The sequence below is a fragment of the Lissotriton vulgaris genome, chromosome 7, assembly GCF_964263255.1.
Source record: "Lissotriton vulgaris chromosome 7, aLisVul1.2, whole genome shotgun sequence".
NCBI classification, from domain to species: Eukaryota; Metazoa; Chordata; class Amphibia; order Caudata; family Salamandridae; genus Lissotriton; species Lissotriton vulgaris.
Window position 1 is genome coordinate 1,582,020,228 of NC_141695.1, and position 19,955 is coordinate 1,582,040,182.

General features: G+C 45.2%; 1 protein-coding gene across 2 annotated transcripts in view; it reads right to left on the reverse strand.

The window, feature by feature from the left end:
• LOC147706032 (uncharacterized) overlaps window positions 1-19,955 on the reverse strand; it is a 777,463-nt gene that overhangs the window by 197,302 nt on the left and 560,206 nt on the right. For both annotated transcript variants that reach the window (XM_086932483.1, XM_086932484.1), the window contains one exon: window positions 1,777-1,888. In XM_086932483.1, coding sequence (XP_086788609.1) covers window positions 1,777-1,888 — 112 coding nt within the window. The remainder of the gene's footprint in view (window positions 1-1,776; window positions 1,889-19,955) is intronic.

The window sequence follows — 19,955 nt, forward strand, 5'->3', positions numbered from 1 at the left end:
TAGTTTTAAACATATTCTAATAATTCTAACTATTTTTTTCTTCAATTTTATGTAATATTTACATTATTTGACACTATTTTTTAAACATTTTAAAAAAAATTATATATTTAACAATTATATTTTTAACAACTATATTTGTTTTTCGATATTTTTGTACTTACCATTATGGAGATAGGACTTTGATATTTTGGACAACAATATTTTTGTGTCGATATTTTTGTAGCTCGACATTTTTGCTGTTGATATTCTGTCAGTGATCCGGTGTCTTCGCCTCTGCCGATAAACAAAGAAGCTGCACTGTGTGGCTTTCTGCACCACACTGCAGCACACATGAAATGCATATTTTATTACAAAAAGCACATTTCCCCTTGTTATTGTCTGTTTCAAGGAGGCAATAGTTTTGATGCAAATCTTGGTCTGGCTGTATTACTAGATTGTTTTTAGCAATAAAAACCAACACAGAAGTATTTTTGCTTTGCGAAATAATCAGCTTTTGCAGTGGATATTACATAATCTTTCAAGACAGAGAGCCAGATTTATGAAAGGTTTTGTGTTGCCCTTGCGCCACGCATTTGGGTGCAGGTCAATGTAAAACATAGAATGAGATTCATCAGGACATACAAAACCACCTTGTGGGGCCCTGCGTTGCTTGGTAAATTTCGATTAATGCGAAGGCAGTTTAAGTCTCTGCCTTGGGTGATTCTTCTCCAGAGAGGCGTTCCATGGTCAGAAAATGGGTCACATGCATATACATGCATGCATGGATGTTGGTGCATTCCTAAAGTTACCTTGAGTGCTAGACCTGGGGATGCATCAAAAAGGTATGGCTTCCCAGGGGAGGCATAGCGAGAAGAAATATCTTTATTTCTCCTCATTTCTTATCACAGAATGGTCTTTGTTCAGGAATGTGTCCTTTCTTGCACAAAAACAATCCTGCCTGCAACGCAGACACCCTTGCACCATGGTGCAAGGGAGCATGTGCTGGCGCAAGGAAGCCAAAAGTGCAACAGCGCAGGGATGGAGCAGGAGTGAGTCGTATCTTGATAGATAGGGCACATTTCTGCCCTTTCACGCAGCACAGCTAAGTGTCTTGCTATGTTGCATTGCATGACAAAATTACAAATATGACCCTTAAAGTCTTTTTGCACCAGCACATAGCCTTAATAAACCTAGGATCAAATGTTCATCCCGCTTTTCAAATATTTCACCTCTACTGACGGTTAATAGTGACTCCATTTGACATGCTTACCAGCAGCGGCTCCTCTGCTAAGGTAGAGAAGCATTGTCCCACTGCGTTTCATCAGTGTAAAAAAGGAAAAATAAAATGATAATAACACAATTTTATTATCATTTTGTTTTTCAGTGCAAAACAGGTTAAGGCTGGCTGGGCGGTCAGAGCAAGGGTGAGGAGGAAATATTTGCACTTAAGTGTGCATGATGGTTTGGCCGTCCGTCTTGGGCCAGTCAAACAGTCATGTGTACTTACCATTTTTCCACCTGGCTGTATTGCTCAGACTTGGTGGAGAACATGCACAGGCTCCCACTCCCTGTGTGAGCACTGATTCAGCCTGCTCAGACCAATCATGATGTTGCTGGCATGCTGGTGGCAGCAGCAACGTGATTGGTTTAGGGGAGCTTGTGTACTTCCTGCCTCTGGGATTCAGCAAGAGAAGCACAGGAGAGACGACGGAGGAGAGATGGAGGCCATGCAGAGGTAAGTGTCATTTTTATTTCACCCACCATTTCTCTTCCATACCAGCCACCACTGATGCTTACCTACGTAATGTTGTAATCTGCTCATTCGAAAGTCCACCATCTTGCTCATACATGATCAATAATTTATCTCTCAGTTGACTTGGCTCTATGTGGAAACTTTTTAGAACAATATCTGTGGGAAAATCAAAGACGCAATAATTGAAAACATAAACAGTCATCTAAAAACATACACATCTTCCACCAAAATATTTTACCATTACATGGCCATTGTCTTCAGCTTACTACTAAGTGGCATATTAATACTAGTCTTATGTTTTCATATTAACAGATATTGTTTATCATTAAGTCATACTTTGAAATAGGCTTAATTTCTGCCAGTTGTTGGAGATGACGGTCACCTGCACTTCTATTTTGGGACCAGGAATTATTTTTTTTCATCAGACTTTGACCCAGAGCAAGAGAGAGACAAATGACGAAAAGAGATAATGAAGATAAAAAAAAATGATAGGAAAACCCCTTAGAAATGGGACAGGAATGGATGTAACAGAACCTCCATGAGTGAAATAAAAAGCTAGAAAGTCTAATGTGGTGAAAGAAAGAAGCATGAGTTGGACTCAAGACAAGGCATCCCTAGTATTTGGAAACCCTGACCTTTGACAGCAGGGGAGACATGCTCCTCAGTAAAGCTTTGGACATGTGCGCCTATTTTTTGCACCTATTTTGTTTGCAAATTAAGAACACATTCTGACATTCATCAAGCCTGCATGTTGTAGTATCGATGCACACCTTTAGGATGTGAACATACATCTACTGAACAAAGGTAGGCAATCCATGCACAAGGCCTTCTTGGAGATAGTCTTTAAGTTAGCGTGTTTTGGTCATTTGCCATCATAGCACCTTTCTAGGTCAACCAAGCAAACAGTGCAATTTCTTTCACATGTTAAATATCTAATCTCAAAATAGTCAGTTGTTTACAGATTGCAAGCCAGCCCCATGTGCTCAATTCACGCTAAAACTGAAAAAAGGGGGGAACTGCAAAGTGTCTGGAAATATACAAAGGAAGGTGATCATGAATGCTTGTCACATCACCTCTCTCCAAAACTGTGGGGCCGATTAGGATGGCGGACGGATCGCCACCGCCACCTATTTCCCCCTGCCATATTACAATGGCGGGGGGACAGCGGCGGACGGGAAGACCGTCCGCCGCTTTTCTGCCGCGGTCGCGACCGCGGCGGAAGAGGTCTAATATGGTGGCGGTGTCTAATAGACACCGCCAGCCATATTATGATGTGCTGTGGGCAATGCGGCAATGCCTCCACGAAAAGGCATACGGTCTTTGCTTTGGGGGCCCGTTGCGGGCCCCCAGGGAGAAGGGGGGGTGAGGGGTTCACATGTTCGGTACCTATGGTACCTCCCTGCGTTTCAAAATACAACATGGCAGGGACCGCGCAGTGTCTGTCATGTTGTGCTTTGAAACGCACAACATGCATTTTTAGCATTGCGGAGGGCGGTGATTTCAGTGCTGCCCGCCGCAATGTTAAAAATGCGGGATGTACCCGCCACTGTGGCGGGTGCATCCTAATTCGAGGCATGGGACCTCCGCCCCTGTGGCGGACGGTTCCGTCCCCCGACAGGATGGCGGACGCACTTTGTCCGTCCGCCATCCTAATTGACCCCATTGTTTTTGCCTTTGAAACATATCTGTCAATGGAGCACATTTTCAAGGAAGATCACAAGAACAGAATCCACTGTTCATTGCACAAACATAAGCTCCAAATGTGAGAGGCTGCAAGAAAAAAACAGCACAGGGACTGTGTTATCACAATTATTGACGTGAAGGCAAGATTTTGCGAATAGCGTTTCATTTTTTTGCATATTCATCAAAGAAAAATACTGGAGTTATCTATATGAAGTGGCAGTTATTAACAGGTCTGGACTGGCCATAGAGGGAACTGGGCATGTTCCCAGTAGGCTGGAAGGGTGGGGGCCACTTTTGTAGCGGTGGGCACCACTTTTGTTACATTGGGTTTGTTTTGCAGCAGTGCTGTAATATATAATATGAGGTAATATGAATTTTTGGTCAATTGTGTCCCCTAACAGGAACCCCACCATCTCCATGTACGAGCTTAAAGTGCATGTAACTTCCCTCCTCGACCTGCTATGAAGACGCAAATACATTTGCGTCAAACGGTAACATGTCCTCTTTCAGATCCACCATGAATGGATCAATAATTCCGTTCCTAGGTATGCCTTGCCAACGTCTTTTCATGGTGCACTTCCACGTTTTCCTAGCCCTGCAGAGCTAGGCCCTGATTTCTGCCATCGAGCCCTTTCTGTTCTCTACCTGAAAGCTGCAACGTGGGATGCATTCCTGACCTCTGTTCTACTCCCTGCGTGGCGAGCGGTGCCCGGCTCGGCCTGCTTGCCTGCCAAAAACAGTATTTTGCCTTCAAGTTATCAGTATAGCCGAGTTCAGCTCCTCGAAAACACATTCCAGTCTAGCAGAATAGATAAACATTTCCCGGCTGCAGAGCAAAGGGCCCGGCCTCTCTGTCTCCATGCAAGTAATTCATTGCTCCTGTTACCATGGTAGGCCCATGGCCCCTCGCATTACACGTAGACACGTAGTCACATATGCACACATTAATAGTCAGTATAGAGTAGCCTCTGCCCAAGAAACCTTTCCTTCTAGATAGTATAGTTCCCCAAACACAAGATATCAGATATGGTTTAGGAACGAGTCGATCTGACATGCCAGACTTCTGTCTCTCTCCTCTAGTGTTAAATGTCAAGTCCCCTGCACCCTCCAGCCTTACGTCAGTCACACGTCATGCTGCTGCGCGCGCATCCTGGCTACAGATTTCTGCTGACACTACAAGATTCCGCTATGTTACCACCCACTTGTGACGCTTTCATGTGACGTTTCTAGCACACACCTCTGTGTACGCCCTCGTGCACGCCTTTCTGTTACGCACATGTGTTCTTATCTCGTTTCTCTCAGCTGTTACGCCTTCTGTATTCTTCACCATCATATGGATTTACTATAAATGATGTACGCTGTCAATAAAATGTGTGATATCCCTTCCTGATCCTTGATGGTGAAAGGAATACGATATACCTGGTTCGAACCATTCCATTCTATGGAATAAAACCCCTTTTAAAACTCAGATACCACGGATTTTGCCTCTTTATTTCCGATTGAGTTATTTAATTGTATTTTACTGCATAGAAATTCCGACGGTAAATATCTATTTACCACATAAATTTGGCGCCCGAACAGGGACCCCTCCCCCACCTTACGCGCCGGAGGTGCGTTGCAAGACTAGCCCCCTGCCACAGTCAAGACGGACAATTACGCGTACCCGCAGGATTTCCTGTATCTCCCTCTGGCCAACGGAGGTGACTGAGACTGCGATCGACACCCAGACGAGGCGGTAAGGAGTGCGGAGGATCCCGACCAGAGCCCAGCCAAGAGCGCAAGATCCGAGGTGTTTCAAGGCCCACCAGTATCGGCGTGCCAGTGACGTCATGAGTCCCGAGTCAAGTCGAGTCCAGTCCGGTCCAGTCCAGTCGAGTTTTCCGAGGCCTTCCATTCCGTGCTTCCCGGTGAGTACCGTTGCTGGGGACGCATCTAGACGGGTGCATTACTATGTATCCGGTAAAGACGGGTTTGGGTACGCAGACCCGGTCTGCACTGTTTTAGCAGTGTATCTGTACTGTTTAGCAGTATATCTAGTATTCAGTTCAAGAGTCCGATTTTAGGTTCTCGTTTTAGAATTCCAGTATGGTTAATATCTGTACAAAATGTTTCTGTTTGATTAATGTCGTGGTGTGAGTGACTGTTTGATATTCATTACCGTGTTTTCTGTGTTAAAGTGTGTTCAGGTTCAAGTAAGTATCAAGTATCAAGTATCAAGATGCAATTGTTCTCTAAATTAAGACAGATAGGAACTAGAAAAGGGATACTAGAGGAATCGATCCCTGTCCCACCTAGGGACACCCCCGGAAATTTTATGTACCATAAACATGGCTTAGATGCCATATTATATCTAGATTTATGGACCGATTATACCAAGAACCTAGACGAAAGATATAGATGGCCCGCTACAGGGACATGGGATGCAGATTGCATCATGAGAGTAGAAGAAGCGCTATGGAAAAAGAAAGCCAGACAATCTCAGAAAGACGCCATAGAATTGTGGCGTAAAGAATCGCATAGACGTACAGAGAAAGAACTCAGAAAAGCAGAGAAACATAGAGAAGATTCAGACAAAGCCCGAGAAAATGCACTAGTTGAGGAAGGTATACGAGTTAAAGCAGAACAAGTAGACAGACAACGAAACACCCTTATGAATGGTATGTATCCTCTTCTGGCCGAGGGTTTACCTAAGGCCACCCCGGAAGTGCCAAAAGATCTGCCCGCCCCATTGGTTCCGACTAAATTACGTCACAAGACCGCAGCAGACATTTTCCTTTCTTCCTATTTAGACGACGTAGCTCCCGCATATACTACTGCACCTGCCCATGTACCCGTACTACCTCCACCCCAAGATCATCTGCCCCCACTTCCGCAACCACAAACTCCACCTCCTCCCGTTCCAGCACTTCCCGCACCTATTATCACTTCCCCACACGCTCTTCCTGACATTAATCCACTAAATCCTTTTGGTCCTGGCACCTCAGGGGGTACGACGGGAGGTTTTCAGACACCGCCACAAGCACATCGTCTAACGTAAAGGGATTTAGCAAAGCAACGTACACCTCAAACAGCGAGTTACGACATACTTAAAGAGCCCCTCACAGACTGTAGATATGATTCAGTACCCGGTAAAGACGACAGAATGATGCTCGCATCAGTACGTCTACGACGAGTCGCAAACTATTTAATGTTACTACCAGGAATGATTGAACATCTAGACAGAATATATCATTTTGTCCAAACGGGGGAAGGTCCTGAAAGTATTGGCGAGGCCATGGCATATCAGAAAGTTGACACTCAAAGTATGATATTACGTTTTTGTCCAATCCAAAGACTCCTGAACATATGTTTCAGGCTACCGATAAAATACTGCAAAATCGAGTGGGGTACCATGTACTAAATTCCATGGATGAACAAGAACTAGCCCGGTCCGCAGTACAATGGGCTGACAATTCTAGTACGTATAGTGACGATGCAGTAGCTCAGACGTTTTTGAACCTTTCCCCTGATGAACAGAAATTAGCTAGTGTATACATGATTCAGCACCTCATTACGTTGTTTAAAAGCCAACATTCTGATCCAGGTCCCTTACTCGATATATTAGTAGAATTGCTCTCTAATAGATGGAGAGGCCTAGGTACTGATTTAATTAAAGAAATTCTAGAACATAGACACAAGTATAATGTTTTCCTGAAACCACAGTATATGTCTGCTCCACCACCCCCAGAAAGAAAAATGTATTATTTTGACAGACAGAATCCCTTACGAGAAGTACATCCGGTCAGAAAAGACGATAACTCACTAGAACGTGTATTTGTATATACACCAATCACTAAAATGGAATTATTAGAAATGAAGAAAATAGTGCCCTGTCATGATAAAGACCCTGCAGGTTTTCACCGAGAAATTAAAGATATGTTACTCATGGGTGATTACACGTATACAGATATTATGAAAATGTTAAAAGTACTGTTGCCTGCTGGAATTTACGAGAAATTAAAGGAAAAAGAATGGGAGGTGGGAGAGACAAAGATTGATTGGGCTGCATTAGAAGTTGAAGAAAATGGACGTACCGCAGGTTTAGGCCTTAGGGACAAAGCTAAAGCATTACCAGGTTTATTAGTACAGGTTCTGCCTAGACTGTTAGCGACCAAAAAGGAAGACTGGGACGCAATCTCAGCCTGTAAACAGAAACACGATGAAGACACTAGTGATTTTTATTCTAGATTCGAGAAATGTTTTATTATTAACAGTGGTCTGAAAACGAGTAGCGAGTCATACCCACACCTTTTTGTATCGAAATTAGTCGAGAATTCCCTGCCTCAAGTTAAGAATCGTGTTTTGAAAGTAGAAAGTACATGGCAAGCAAATACGCCGTCCCAAATGTTACAAATGTTACAGTACCACCAGAATAGAATTAGGGAAGAACAAGACCACGAACAGAGACGTATGAAAGATACGAAAATGAAAATGTTAGTTGCTCAGTCAGTTCCAGCTGACGGTCAGAAAAGGGGTATGACACAATCAAATAATACGACAGCTCCCGTTAAAGGGACATGCAACTATTGTAAACAGCCAGGCCACTATGTGAATGAATGTACAGTTCTGAAACACAATATAGCAACAGGAAAAACTAAAGAAAGACCACGTCAGCCTAGACAGGACCAGGTCCAACCCCAAGTTCAGCAACATATTCCACAGCACGTACAGTCACAGCTCGCTCCACAACAGACAGGACAGACAGTAGCGGTACCACATGCACAGCCCATTGCCGCGACACAGCAAGTTTCACAGCAGATGTACCAGTATGCACAATCTGATTATCCCGATTATCAGCGATACTCATGAAACAGCCTAGAGAGGGAGGTTGGCTTGCCTCTCATTGAGATCCCTGTAGATCAAGAAGGTCCATATGTACATAGTCAAGTATTAGGAAAAGATAAAAAGTTTTTGATTGACACAGGGGCAAGTCGAACAACGATAAGTCATGACGAGGTTCCAGGGGCACCCCTCTCAGGCTCACAGAATGTTTCCCTTGGATTTTCAGGACAGCCTATTGTTAATGAAGTATCGAAACCTGTTCCTCTAGCAGTTGGTCCATTGTCATGCACTACAGACTTATTACTCACGAAGTCATGTCCAGAAAACTTATTAGGTATCAAGACACTGAAAGCTCTAGGAGCAGTGATATGTTGTTCTCCGGAAGGAGTTAGATTATTTTTACGTGACTTTAAAGGTCACTATGTGTTACGAGATTTTGATGTCAGATTGAAAAATGTACCAGAACATTTGTGGGCAAAAGGCCCAACTGATGTAGGTTGTATGCACATTACACCATACCGAGTCACACTCAAGCCAGGAGTTGTACTGCCCCGAGTCCGACAATACAAGTTACCACCCGATGCTGTAGTGGCTTTACTGGGAATCATTGAAGAGCTGATCGCACAGGGAGTGGTTGTAGAAACCGACTCCAATTTATGTAATTCCCCTATCATTCCGATTCTTAAACGTACTGACCCGAATGCACCACCTGTTTATCGGTTGGTGATCGATTTGCGAGAATTTAATAAATGCATTGTACCACAGTATCCTGTGGTCCCAGAAATCTCATCCTTATTGACTGCTATTGATTCAGAGGCGACGTTCTTTACTGTAATTGACCTCAAGAACGCCTTCTTCAGTGTCCCCATTGATCCGGAAAGCCAATATCTCTTCGGATTCTGTTTAAATGGCCGTAGCTTCAAATTTGCACGCGCACCTCAAGGATTCACAGAAAGCCCCAGCATCTACAGCCAAGCATTGAAAAGACAACTTGACAGTATTCACATGCCAGTTAACACAGCCCTACTTCAGTATGTCGATGATCTGTTGATCACCGCCCGAACCGAACCTGAATGTGAACATGCATCACTGACAGTTTTACATTTTTTGGCAGACAAGGGACACAAGGTGTCCCCTTCGAAGTTACAATTCTGTGTTCAGCAAGTGGTGTACCTTGGGCACTTGCTGTCCAAGAGGGGGAGACAGCTAACACCTGACCGCATTGAGTTAATTGCACACTTACCGCAACCCAAGACACAAAAGGAAGTGCGGGCTTTTATTGGTCTCACCTCTTACTGCAGACAATGGATTCCCCAGTACGCATTTCTAGCTAAACCACTGATACAGTTGACAACACAGGAGGCAGCGTCTTCGACTGTCCTCCCTTAGACTCAGGAACATACACAGGCTTTTGATGAATTAAAGAAAGCATTATGTCAAGCACCAGTTTTAGCAACACCATGTTACAGCAAACCTTTTACACTTTTTGTGACAGAACGTGATGGCACAGCATTATTTATTTATTTATTTATTTATTTCGCATACTTATAGAGCGCATACCTGTCACCCAGAGGGCATCCTGTCCTCACGCAAGACCAAGCAGGTTCACATAAGCCGTGTGCTTATTTTTCGAGTACATTAGACCCAGTAGCCCAGGCCCTGCCTGCGTGCTTGAAATCAGTTGCAGTGACAGCCTTAGCAATCCGACAAAGTGATTCTATAGTGCTAGGACATCCCCTGACAGTACAAGTTCCACACTCTGTGGAAGTTCTTTTAAACCGAACACAGACTCAACACTTGACTATAGCACGACTGACAGGTTATGAATTGACATTGTTCCAGCCACACATAGAAATCAGACGTTGTAGTATACTCAATCCTGCCACATTGTTACCTTCGAACATTACAAATTCAGCTCCACATGATTGTATAGAGATCATTAATGCAGTAACAAAGCCCCGACGAGACTTGACAGATGTTGCACTGACTAACCCAGACCTGACACTTTACGTAGATGGTTCATGTATGAGAACAAGCACAGGAGAATTAGTGGCCGCATATGCAGTGACCACTGAAACTGAAGTCAAAGAGACACACCGTATTGATACACTGTCTGCTCAAGCTGCAGAGCTCATTGCTCTGACCCGAGCCTGTATAGTAGCCAAGGACAGAAATGTTAACATATACACAGATTCACGTTACGCATTTGGAGTCGTACACGACTTCGGTGTACTCTGGCAGGAAAGAGGTTTCTTGACCTCTCATGGATCCAAAATCCAACATGGTCCTCTCATTCAAGAATTATTGGAAGCAATACATTTGCCATCAGCCATAGCTATCATGAAGTGCAAGGCACATACGAAAGTTACAGATACCATTTCCCAGGGTAACGACCTGGCTGATCGAACTGCAAAACACACAGCTCTGACTCATACACATGCAGCTGATATGACAAAGACAATAGTTCCGACACCGACACATTGCATGACAGTTAAGGATCCCGCACTAGATGTAATAGACATAAAGACACATGCTACTCCGGACGAAATAAAGAAATAGACTGAACTAGGAGGGATCCAGACAGATCAGGGATGGATGACGAAGGGAAAAGCCACATGGTTTCTCCCCGACTCCATGGTTCAAGTTATGATCAACACGGTACACAGTCCAGCACACTTAGGAGAAAAAGCCATGTTAGACAGTTTACAGAATCTCTGGTACAATAAACATTTACGAGCAGCAGCAAAACAGAAAGTGCGTACTTGCATGATCTGTTGTCAGTTCAACCCAGGTAAAAGCATTCCTGTAGAACAAGGTGGATTCAATCTTCCCGATCACCCTTTTGAAGTCCTCCAGATGGATTATATCCAGATGGAACGTTGTTGAGGATTCAAATACGTCCTCGTAGTTGTATGTGCACTTTCCCGTTGGACAGAAGCATATCCAGTCCCAGATTACACTGCTCCGACCACTGCCAAACAGTTGGTTCGTGAATTCTTCCCACGGTACGGTTTGCCTCGTGTCGTGTATTCAGATAACGGCCAGCCATTCTCGTCCGAGCTAATGAAGCAGGTATCACTCCTGCTAGGATATCAGTGGAAGTTCCACTGCGTCCGACATCCCGAGGCAGCAGGTCTCGTGGAACGCCACAATCAGACACTGAAAACACGTCTTGCAAAGATTTGTGCCGAGAAAGGGGTAGACTGGATAGTCGCCCTGCCAGTTGCATTATTCTATATGAGGATGGTTGCACACTCTAGAACAGGGCTATCCCCGTACGAGGTGGTCTTTGGTAGGCCACCGAATATGTGGGGGACGCCTCTGCCTCGTAAAATTACCGATGTTGACTGTACTATGCTGACAGATTACCTTGCCTCCTTGATGTCTGCACTACAATCTTGTCGTTCACAGGTGGCTGCAGCTTTTCCCGACAACACCGAGGTGAAGCCACACCAGATTGTATCCGGGGATTACATTCTTATAAGGAACTTTGACAGGAGAAGTCCGCTGGAGCCCCGCTGGCAGGAGCCGAAGCTCGTCTTATTGACTACAAGGACGGCAGTGAAGCTGGAGGGCCGCAAGGGATGGGTCCATATGAGTCATGTTAAAAAACTTTACGGATCGCCGCCAGAGACTGACTCTTCCTCCCCCTCTAAGGACTGCCCAGATTCTAGTGACTCTAAACTTCCCCTGGCAGAGAAAACTCCTTCGCAAGAATATCGTTTAAAGCTGAGGTCTAGCAAGTCAGACAGTTTAATTGTTTAAGTCCTCCCCTAGGTGAATCGGTTAGACAGATTCTGACATGTACCCGCTAGACCCCAATAGAGAGAGAGATAGACAGAAACAGCTCAAGAAACGAGAATATTGTAAATCTCTTCGTAGTCACTGTATTGTGACATTATTGATTATGTTTTTTCTGAGTCTTACGATTATTGCTGCAAGTTTACTGTTACATATGTTTTTCCCTATCTTCATACATGCACATCTTTTTCCGAATAGCACTGTCGAGCATACTTTCAGTGAACTACCCCCGCACGAGTTATCCTACAGACTTGCGCTGCGCAACAATACTTTCAGTAGTATGTTACACCATTCCCATCAGTCCAGTAATGCTACCAATTGTTGGATATGTGGCCGACTTCCTCCCTATCAGAAATACACGGGAGTCTTGCCCCTCTTCCCGTATCCGTTCACACATAATGGTTCCTGTGGTGCCTGGTTTAGTTTAATTAATTCCTTAGACTCTAATTCAGTAATCTACAAAGGCAATTGGGTATGGGGAAATCTGAACACAGTTTTGCATAAAGTATGTCATCCTGACAAGGAGGGTCTTCCACAAAGGACAGGAACTGATCTAGAAAATGAAGTATATGGATTAGGTAATTATGCACTTAACCTCATGATTCTGAATGTGCAATCCGATACAGGTCCAGACTTACCGCTCTGTCCGTGTTACCAGTTAAAGGCGAATTATGTGTCAGAAAGAATGGTTCAGTACCCCTAGGTCATAGTAAATGTACTACTGTGATCGATTTTAGTGATAAAGGCCAGTCTACATTCAAAGCTACCCGTCATTCCTATTTCGTCTGTGGCCATACAGCCTATATACGGTTGCCACTAGATTGGGATGGGACATGTTATATTGCATTCCTTCTGCCACCTGTTTTTCTAGCTCCATCCGACTATCATAAGAACTCCTGACTCGTACCTAATAGACCCAAAAGAGAACTCCCGATTGTCGACTATACTGAAATGGCATGGGAACGATATACAGATTTCAATAAAGGTTTCTTTCCCTATTTAGGAGCTGTCTTCAATAGTAAATCAATACGTCACTTGACCAGAACCCTTGAAGCAGTGGTAAATGAAACTACTTCCGCCCTAGGCAACTTAACAGAGGAACAGTCTGCTATGAGACTAGTTGTCCTTCAAAATTGTCTTGTTCTTGACGTCATCCTGGCCGATAGGGGCGGAGCCTGTAGAGTCATCGGATCGAGTTGCTGTGTTTTCATTCCAGAAAACGCACCGTCAGTATATAAAGCCATAACGCGTCTCCATAAGATTGCAAGTCAGATACACCAGAATCTAGGAACCTGGACTTGGTCCGTTTGGTTCTGGAGCGTGTTATCAGCCTGGGGATGGAAAGTCCTATCCTTCCTCGGAATAGCCCTTCTCATAGTATTCAGTTGTTGCCTATGTATACAATGTGGGCCAGCGATTTGCGGCTTGTGCGCCACATCATGTATTCCTCATCCAAATCCACGTTCTAAAATACGCCTGAAAAAGGAAGAGCAAATGATGTTATATGAAGAAATAGATGGACTAATGAAGATTGATATATCATGAAGGGTCCGTAGGGGACAAGGAGGGAATGAGGTAATATGAATTTTTGGTCAATTGTGTCCCCTAACGTGAACCCCACCATCTCCATGTACGAGCTTAAAGTGCATGTAACTTCCCTCCTCGACCTGCTATGAAGACGCAAATACATTTGCGTCAAACGTTAACATGTCCTCTTTCAGATCCACCATGAATGGATCAATAATTCCGTTCCTAGGTATGCCTTGCCAACATCTTTTCATGGTGCACTTCCATGTTTTCCTAGCCCTGCAGAGCTAGGCCCTGATTTCTGCCATCGAGCCCTTTCTGTTCTCTACCTGAAAGCTGCAACGTGGGATGCATTCCTGACCTCTGTTCTACTCCCTGCGTGGCGAGCGGTGCCCGGCTCGGCCTGCTTGCCTGCCAAAAACAGTATTTTGCCTTCAAGTTATCAGTATAGCCGAGTTCAGCTCCTCGAAAACACATTCCAGTCTAGCAGAATAGATAAACATTTCCCGGCTGCAGAGCAAAGGGCCCGGCCTCTCTGTCTCCATGCAAGTAATTCATTGCTCCTGTTACCATGGTAGGCCCATGGCCCCTCGCATTACACGTAGACACGTAGTCACATATGCACACATTAATAGTCAGTATAGAGTAGCCTCTGCCCAAGAAACCTTTCCTTCTAGATAGTATAGTTCCCCAAACACAAGATATCAGATATGGTTTAGGAACGAGTCGATCTGACATGCCAGACTTCTGTCTCTCTCCTCTAGTGTTAAATGTCAAGTCCCCTGCACCCTCCAGCCTTACGTCAGTCACACGTCATGCTGCTGCGCGCGCATCCTTGCTACAGATTTCTGCTGACACTACAAGATTCCGCTATGTTACCACCCACTTGTGACGCTTTCATGTGACGTTTCTAGCACACACCTCTGTGTACGCCCTCGTGCACGCCTTTCTGTTACGCACATGTGTTCTTATCTCGTTTCTCTCAGCTGTTACGCCTTCTGTATTCTTCACCATCATATGGATTTACTATAAATGATGTACGCTGTCAATAAAATGTGTGCTATCCCTTCCTGATCCTTGATGGTGAAAGGAATACGATATACCTGGTTCGAACCATTCCATTCTATGGAATAAAACCCCTTTTAAAACTCAGATACCACGGATTTTGCCTCTTTATTTCCGATTGAGTTATTTAATTGTATTTTACTGCATAGAAATTCCGACGGTAAATATCTATTTACCACACTGTGGCGGGTGCATCCTAATTCGAGGCACGGGACCTCCGCCCCTGTGGCGGACGGTCCCGTCCCCCGACAGGATGGCGGACGCACTTTGTCCGTCCGCCATCCTAATTGACCCCATTTTTTTTGCCTTTGAAACATATCTGTCAATGGAGCACATTTTCAAGGAAGATCACAAGAACAGAATCCACTGTTCATTGCACAAACATAAGCTCCAAATGTGAGAGGCTGCAAGAAAAAAACAGCACAGGGACTGTGTTATCACAATTATTGATGTGAAGGCAAGATTTTGCGAATAGCGTTTCATTTTTTTGCATATTCATCAAAGAAAAATACTGGAGTTATCTATATGAAGTGGCAGTTATTAACAGGGCTGGACTGGCCATAGAGGGAACTGGGCATGTTCCCAGTAGGCTGGAAGGGTGGGGGCCACTTTTGTAGCGGTGGGCACCACTTTTGTTACATTGGGTTTGTTTTGCAGCAGTGCTGTAATATCGGCCCCTTGTAACAAAAGCGGCAGCAGTTCTTCACACCAACAACATCCCAGCTCCCCCATCATCACCACCCCTGTGCTCCAGCTGAATTGCCACAGCTGGTTTGTGTTCCCAGTCCGGCCCTGGTTATTAACTTAAAGAGGAAATCCAAACATGGAAACATGAACACATTCAGATCTGCCATTTGCCATGCATCGCAGGAAAGTATAACTGATTTCATTGTCTGTCCCTGCTTGCAGTGTCACACATATTTACCTCTTCTGCTTTGCTTGAATGGTTTTACTGTCAGCGCAACATGCCTACAGCCAGAACTAATCTGATTGATCTTGTACACCAGGCAGTGAGAGCTGGTCTCAGAAAAGAGGTGACCGTTGCTGCAATGGAAATCAACTCTGGGTCCAGCTTGCTTCAATTTATGTGTGTCTTTTTTGCATCCAACCTCTCTGTGCTAAGGTTGGCTCTCCGGGCGATTTGAAGGATGTCATGTCAATCCGCCATGGTGGCCAGTCAGGATGGCCTTGTGCAACCCCGGAAACATTACAGTGACTTACATTGACTCCTAGGTGACCACTGTGTTTCAGAAACAAACAGCTGGCACTTTGAGTAGTATGCAGCTCCCAAGGAGTCAGCTTTGGAGGTGCATCCTGCAAACTGAGACCATTGACTGCATATATGCAGATATGAAGTTTGTTCTCCTGTCAGAGACAACTTTCTTGGGGAACCCCACTCAAGTACAAATCCCCATTAGGGCCTTTGCCACTGTAGGTGCAGTAGTAGTCTGCAGAGTGATTGCCTTTGCGTACCAAGTGGCATGAGCCACCAGAACCAGGATGAACCTTTTGCCAGAAGCAGTCTGGGAATCCATAGACCCTGAAATGTCAAGGCCCAACCTCTCAAAGGGTGTGCCAACAACTGGCAGTGAGTTATGGTGGCTTTAAGCCTCTGACCTGTCTTTCCTCTAGCCTGGCAGCTCACACAAACCCTACATAACGCATCTGTGAAAGTCTTGATCCTGGGCTAAAGAAAAGTGCTGGCAAGCCTGGCAGAGGTCTTGTCTTGGCCCATGTGTCCTGCCAGGGGGATTTGGTGAGCCAGCTCCAGTAGCACAGCCCTGTAGCATTGGGGGACTACCGGGACCCTTGTTGTTCCAAGCACTGGAACCTTAGGCTCACTGTAGAGGAGGCTGTCCTCCAAGTAAATATGATGACTTCCAGAGGCATAACTTGCTGCTTAGGCTTCAGCATCTTTTCCCAATCCCTCAGGGGTTGGACACCCTCTCTGTGCTCTACAGAACTCTTTGGTGGGTCCCCCTTCTACATGCCATCAGCAATGACAGGGAGGCCACCTAGGGGAGCAATGTCCTCTTCCGTGGACTCCGGGGCAGCCACCGTAGGTGCCCCATCCATCTCACTAGAGGTACATTTAGTGGCTGGTTTACCACTCCCCTTGACTTACCCCTTTTTAGCAGCTGGCTGGGCCATCTTTCCAGGCTCCTGCCTTTTTTGACTCCCTTCCTGGGCAGCCAGGGACCTTGCCGTAGTACAGATCCCATCAAGGTAATTGTAACATCTACACATGAGCCTTGAGCTCCACCTCCTTCCAGGTAGTGTGCTCAAGGTTAACCTAGTAAACAGTCCACAGGAATGGCAGGGCTCACAGCAACGTTCAGTGGACCTGAACCCCACCCACACACTCAATTGGAACGAAGAGCAGCAGGATAGTAAACCTCTCTGTTCTCAGCTATCACAACCTGGTGGATTGTATTTGTCATTGCCTCCTCTGGGGAAACCAGCTGACTCCTTACCATAGTCACAGTGGCTCCGGTATCCCTCAGAGCCACCACACCTGGCCCACTGATGGTGACCCATTGACTATAATTTGTAGTATTTGATGGCACATAGATCTTAGGAACCGTCTCATTGTCACTCCCGGGCACTCAGGTAACCTGAATAAAGTCCCCCACATTAACTGGGACAAACTCCTACCCCAGCACTACACTCACCATCCCTGGAAACTTTCCTCTGGGGGGTTGTTCTATTTTTGGACATGTGGGTTCCCCTTGTAGTGTCTATACTCGCAGCACTCATAGCACTTCAGCCTGCTAACTTTTGTCAGGGTAGATTTTCTTCTGGTGAGCAGAATGAGAACAAGAACCAAACCCTTTCCCCTGTGAGTTGCTTTGGGGGCCTGGAGAGAGCCCCTCCCAGATGCTTTCTTGAGCAACATGGCGCTGAGCCAGATGTCCGCCTCCTCAGCAAGCTTCATGGGATCAGTAAGCTTACTATTAATAAGGTGTTGCCCCAGCTCTGTAAATCAAATATCAAGCCTGTGCTCCTTGAAAATGAAGTTGCTCAGCCCTGAATAATCTACTGTGCTGTCTCTCAACCAGCTGTTCATTGCCTTACCATCATAGTCTATGCAGTCAGCCCAGCTCTGTATGGATAGCTTGGACTGGGCCTAAACCTCTGCCGGTATTTCTCAGGTGTCACCCCAAACTTAGTGGTTAAGATGCCTTCATAGCAGTGTAACGTGTCTGATCCCCCACCTCTAGTGTAACAAGAGTATCCCTCCCCACCAGAGTGAATGTATCTCCATAGCTACTACCAACCCAGAACTCTTCTGCAACCTTGTGCTCTCTTATTGCCACTTCATTGGCTGCAAATCACTTGTTCAGATCATCCCCACCACATAGCTAGGCACCAAATCACTGGGTATTCTGGCCCTTGACTCATAGGCAGACTTTGCAGGTATGCTAAAAACATTATTGTTCATGGACCCTACTTGCAGGGCTCTGATATCCAGCCCTCTGAGGTTAGGCTCATGGGTAGGTTTTCTATCCTCTATGGCCAGCCTCCTTTCCTCATGAGCCTGCTAAAATTTGGCGAACTCTAAATTGAACTCTCTCCTTTCAGCCAGCTCCTGTGGGGACAGGTTCTTTGAAGAGACACTGCTCCCTGCTCTAGTAATCACTACTGCTTCTGGCAAGTTATTGCCCCCCTCCCCAGGCAGTTCCAAAGCCATCTCAGATTCCAAAATTAGGTCACTGTCCTCCTCAGGATTTTCCTGCTCCTCATCTAGATTGTCGTCCCTTGCAACCTGGGAGTCTGCCCAAGCCCTCAAGGCATTTTCCAGCTTCACCTTCCGCATGAAGCGTCTCATGTAGACCTGAAAATCTTTGCAAAAATCCTTCATCTGAGCCACAGTGCAAGACTCTAACCGGGAGAGATCTAACTCCAAAACGTCAGTTGCAAATGCAGGTTCCCCAGATTCAGGCATAGTTCAGCAAGAAAAATCTAAAGCCTATCAAGGATAATTGAAAAAAAAATGAAATGGTCTAAGTTTAGAGTTGAAATAAACAGTGAGATATTATATGAAATTGGTCAAACACAAGTCCTATCCTCACTGCTGACCACCAATGTTAGAAATGTTGTTTCTGGTTGGCAAATGTATGCACCCTGTTGAAGCAGAAGCAACAATCCTAGTCAGGGTAAGCTAGATACAGACTAAAAAATAACCTGTCCTACCCTACGGTAGGTTGGCACAGAGCAGTCAGACTTATCTATAGAGGCAATGTGTAAAGTATTTGTGCCACACACACACCAACACAATGTATACAGCATAAAAAAACTCTGCACAGGTGTATAAAAATAGATTAATATATTATAAATAAAACAAGACAAAAACAACAAAAATCCAATGTATAGAAGTTGAGATAGGGAATTTTGAATGAAGAAATGCAGAAAAGTGCTTAGAAGCAAGTAGCACTAAACAGGTTACTTTAGGCCGCACTGAACTGTCAAAGTGTGGGCTGACCAGGATGGAACAGTGACCGACTACAGGACTGACGCAGGCCATGGAGAACAAAGTACCTATCCTGGTCGCAAACAGTGAGGTGTGTTGATTTTCACACAGTGACGGCAATGCATCTGTTCCTAAGTCTAGAGGCATTGAGAGATGCGCTGAATTCTGCCACACAATTGAGGGGATGCGTCGACCTCACCAAGCTGCAGAGGCAGTGATATCCTGGATGATGCATCGATCTGGGGAGGCAAATCGAAGGTTCTGATGCGATGCAATGCTTTTACTCCGGCAACTGGGTCCACATGCTGGTTCCGTTACACGCAGTCAGGAGATACATCTAAATCCATGTTGAAAATATCTGGGCCACTTTCAGTGAGCCAGGCACAGGAGCAGGGGCAGAACACTTGATTTCCCTGAGTCTGAAGTAGCAGGAGACAAGCTAAGAAGCCCTGTGAGATCACTTGGAGTGAAGGCAGAGTCCAAATCTCCATCAGCTGAGTCAGAGAGCAACAGGCAGTAGGGCAACACAAGAGAAAAGCGGGCTTTCTAAGTGTGTATTTCAAAATGAGTACTATAAGCTGAATAGCAGTCCTTCTGACAGAGGTGTAGTTCAAGATCTAGAATTGTCTGCTTTTAGGGTGTCAGAGACCTAGTTCTTATACTCCAAAGTGTCTTAGATATGGTGGTGATGCGTGGGTGACTTCAAAGCAGCTCTCTGAAGTGGACAGGTCCCCCTTTCATCCCAGTCCTGTCTGTCAGGCTATCTATGGAGGTAAATGAGTCCGTTGTGTGGGGACAGGCCACAGCCTATTCAAGTGAAGTGCTAGCCCCTCCCTTCCATCCTGCCTAGGCAAG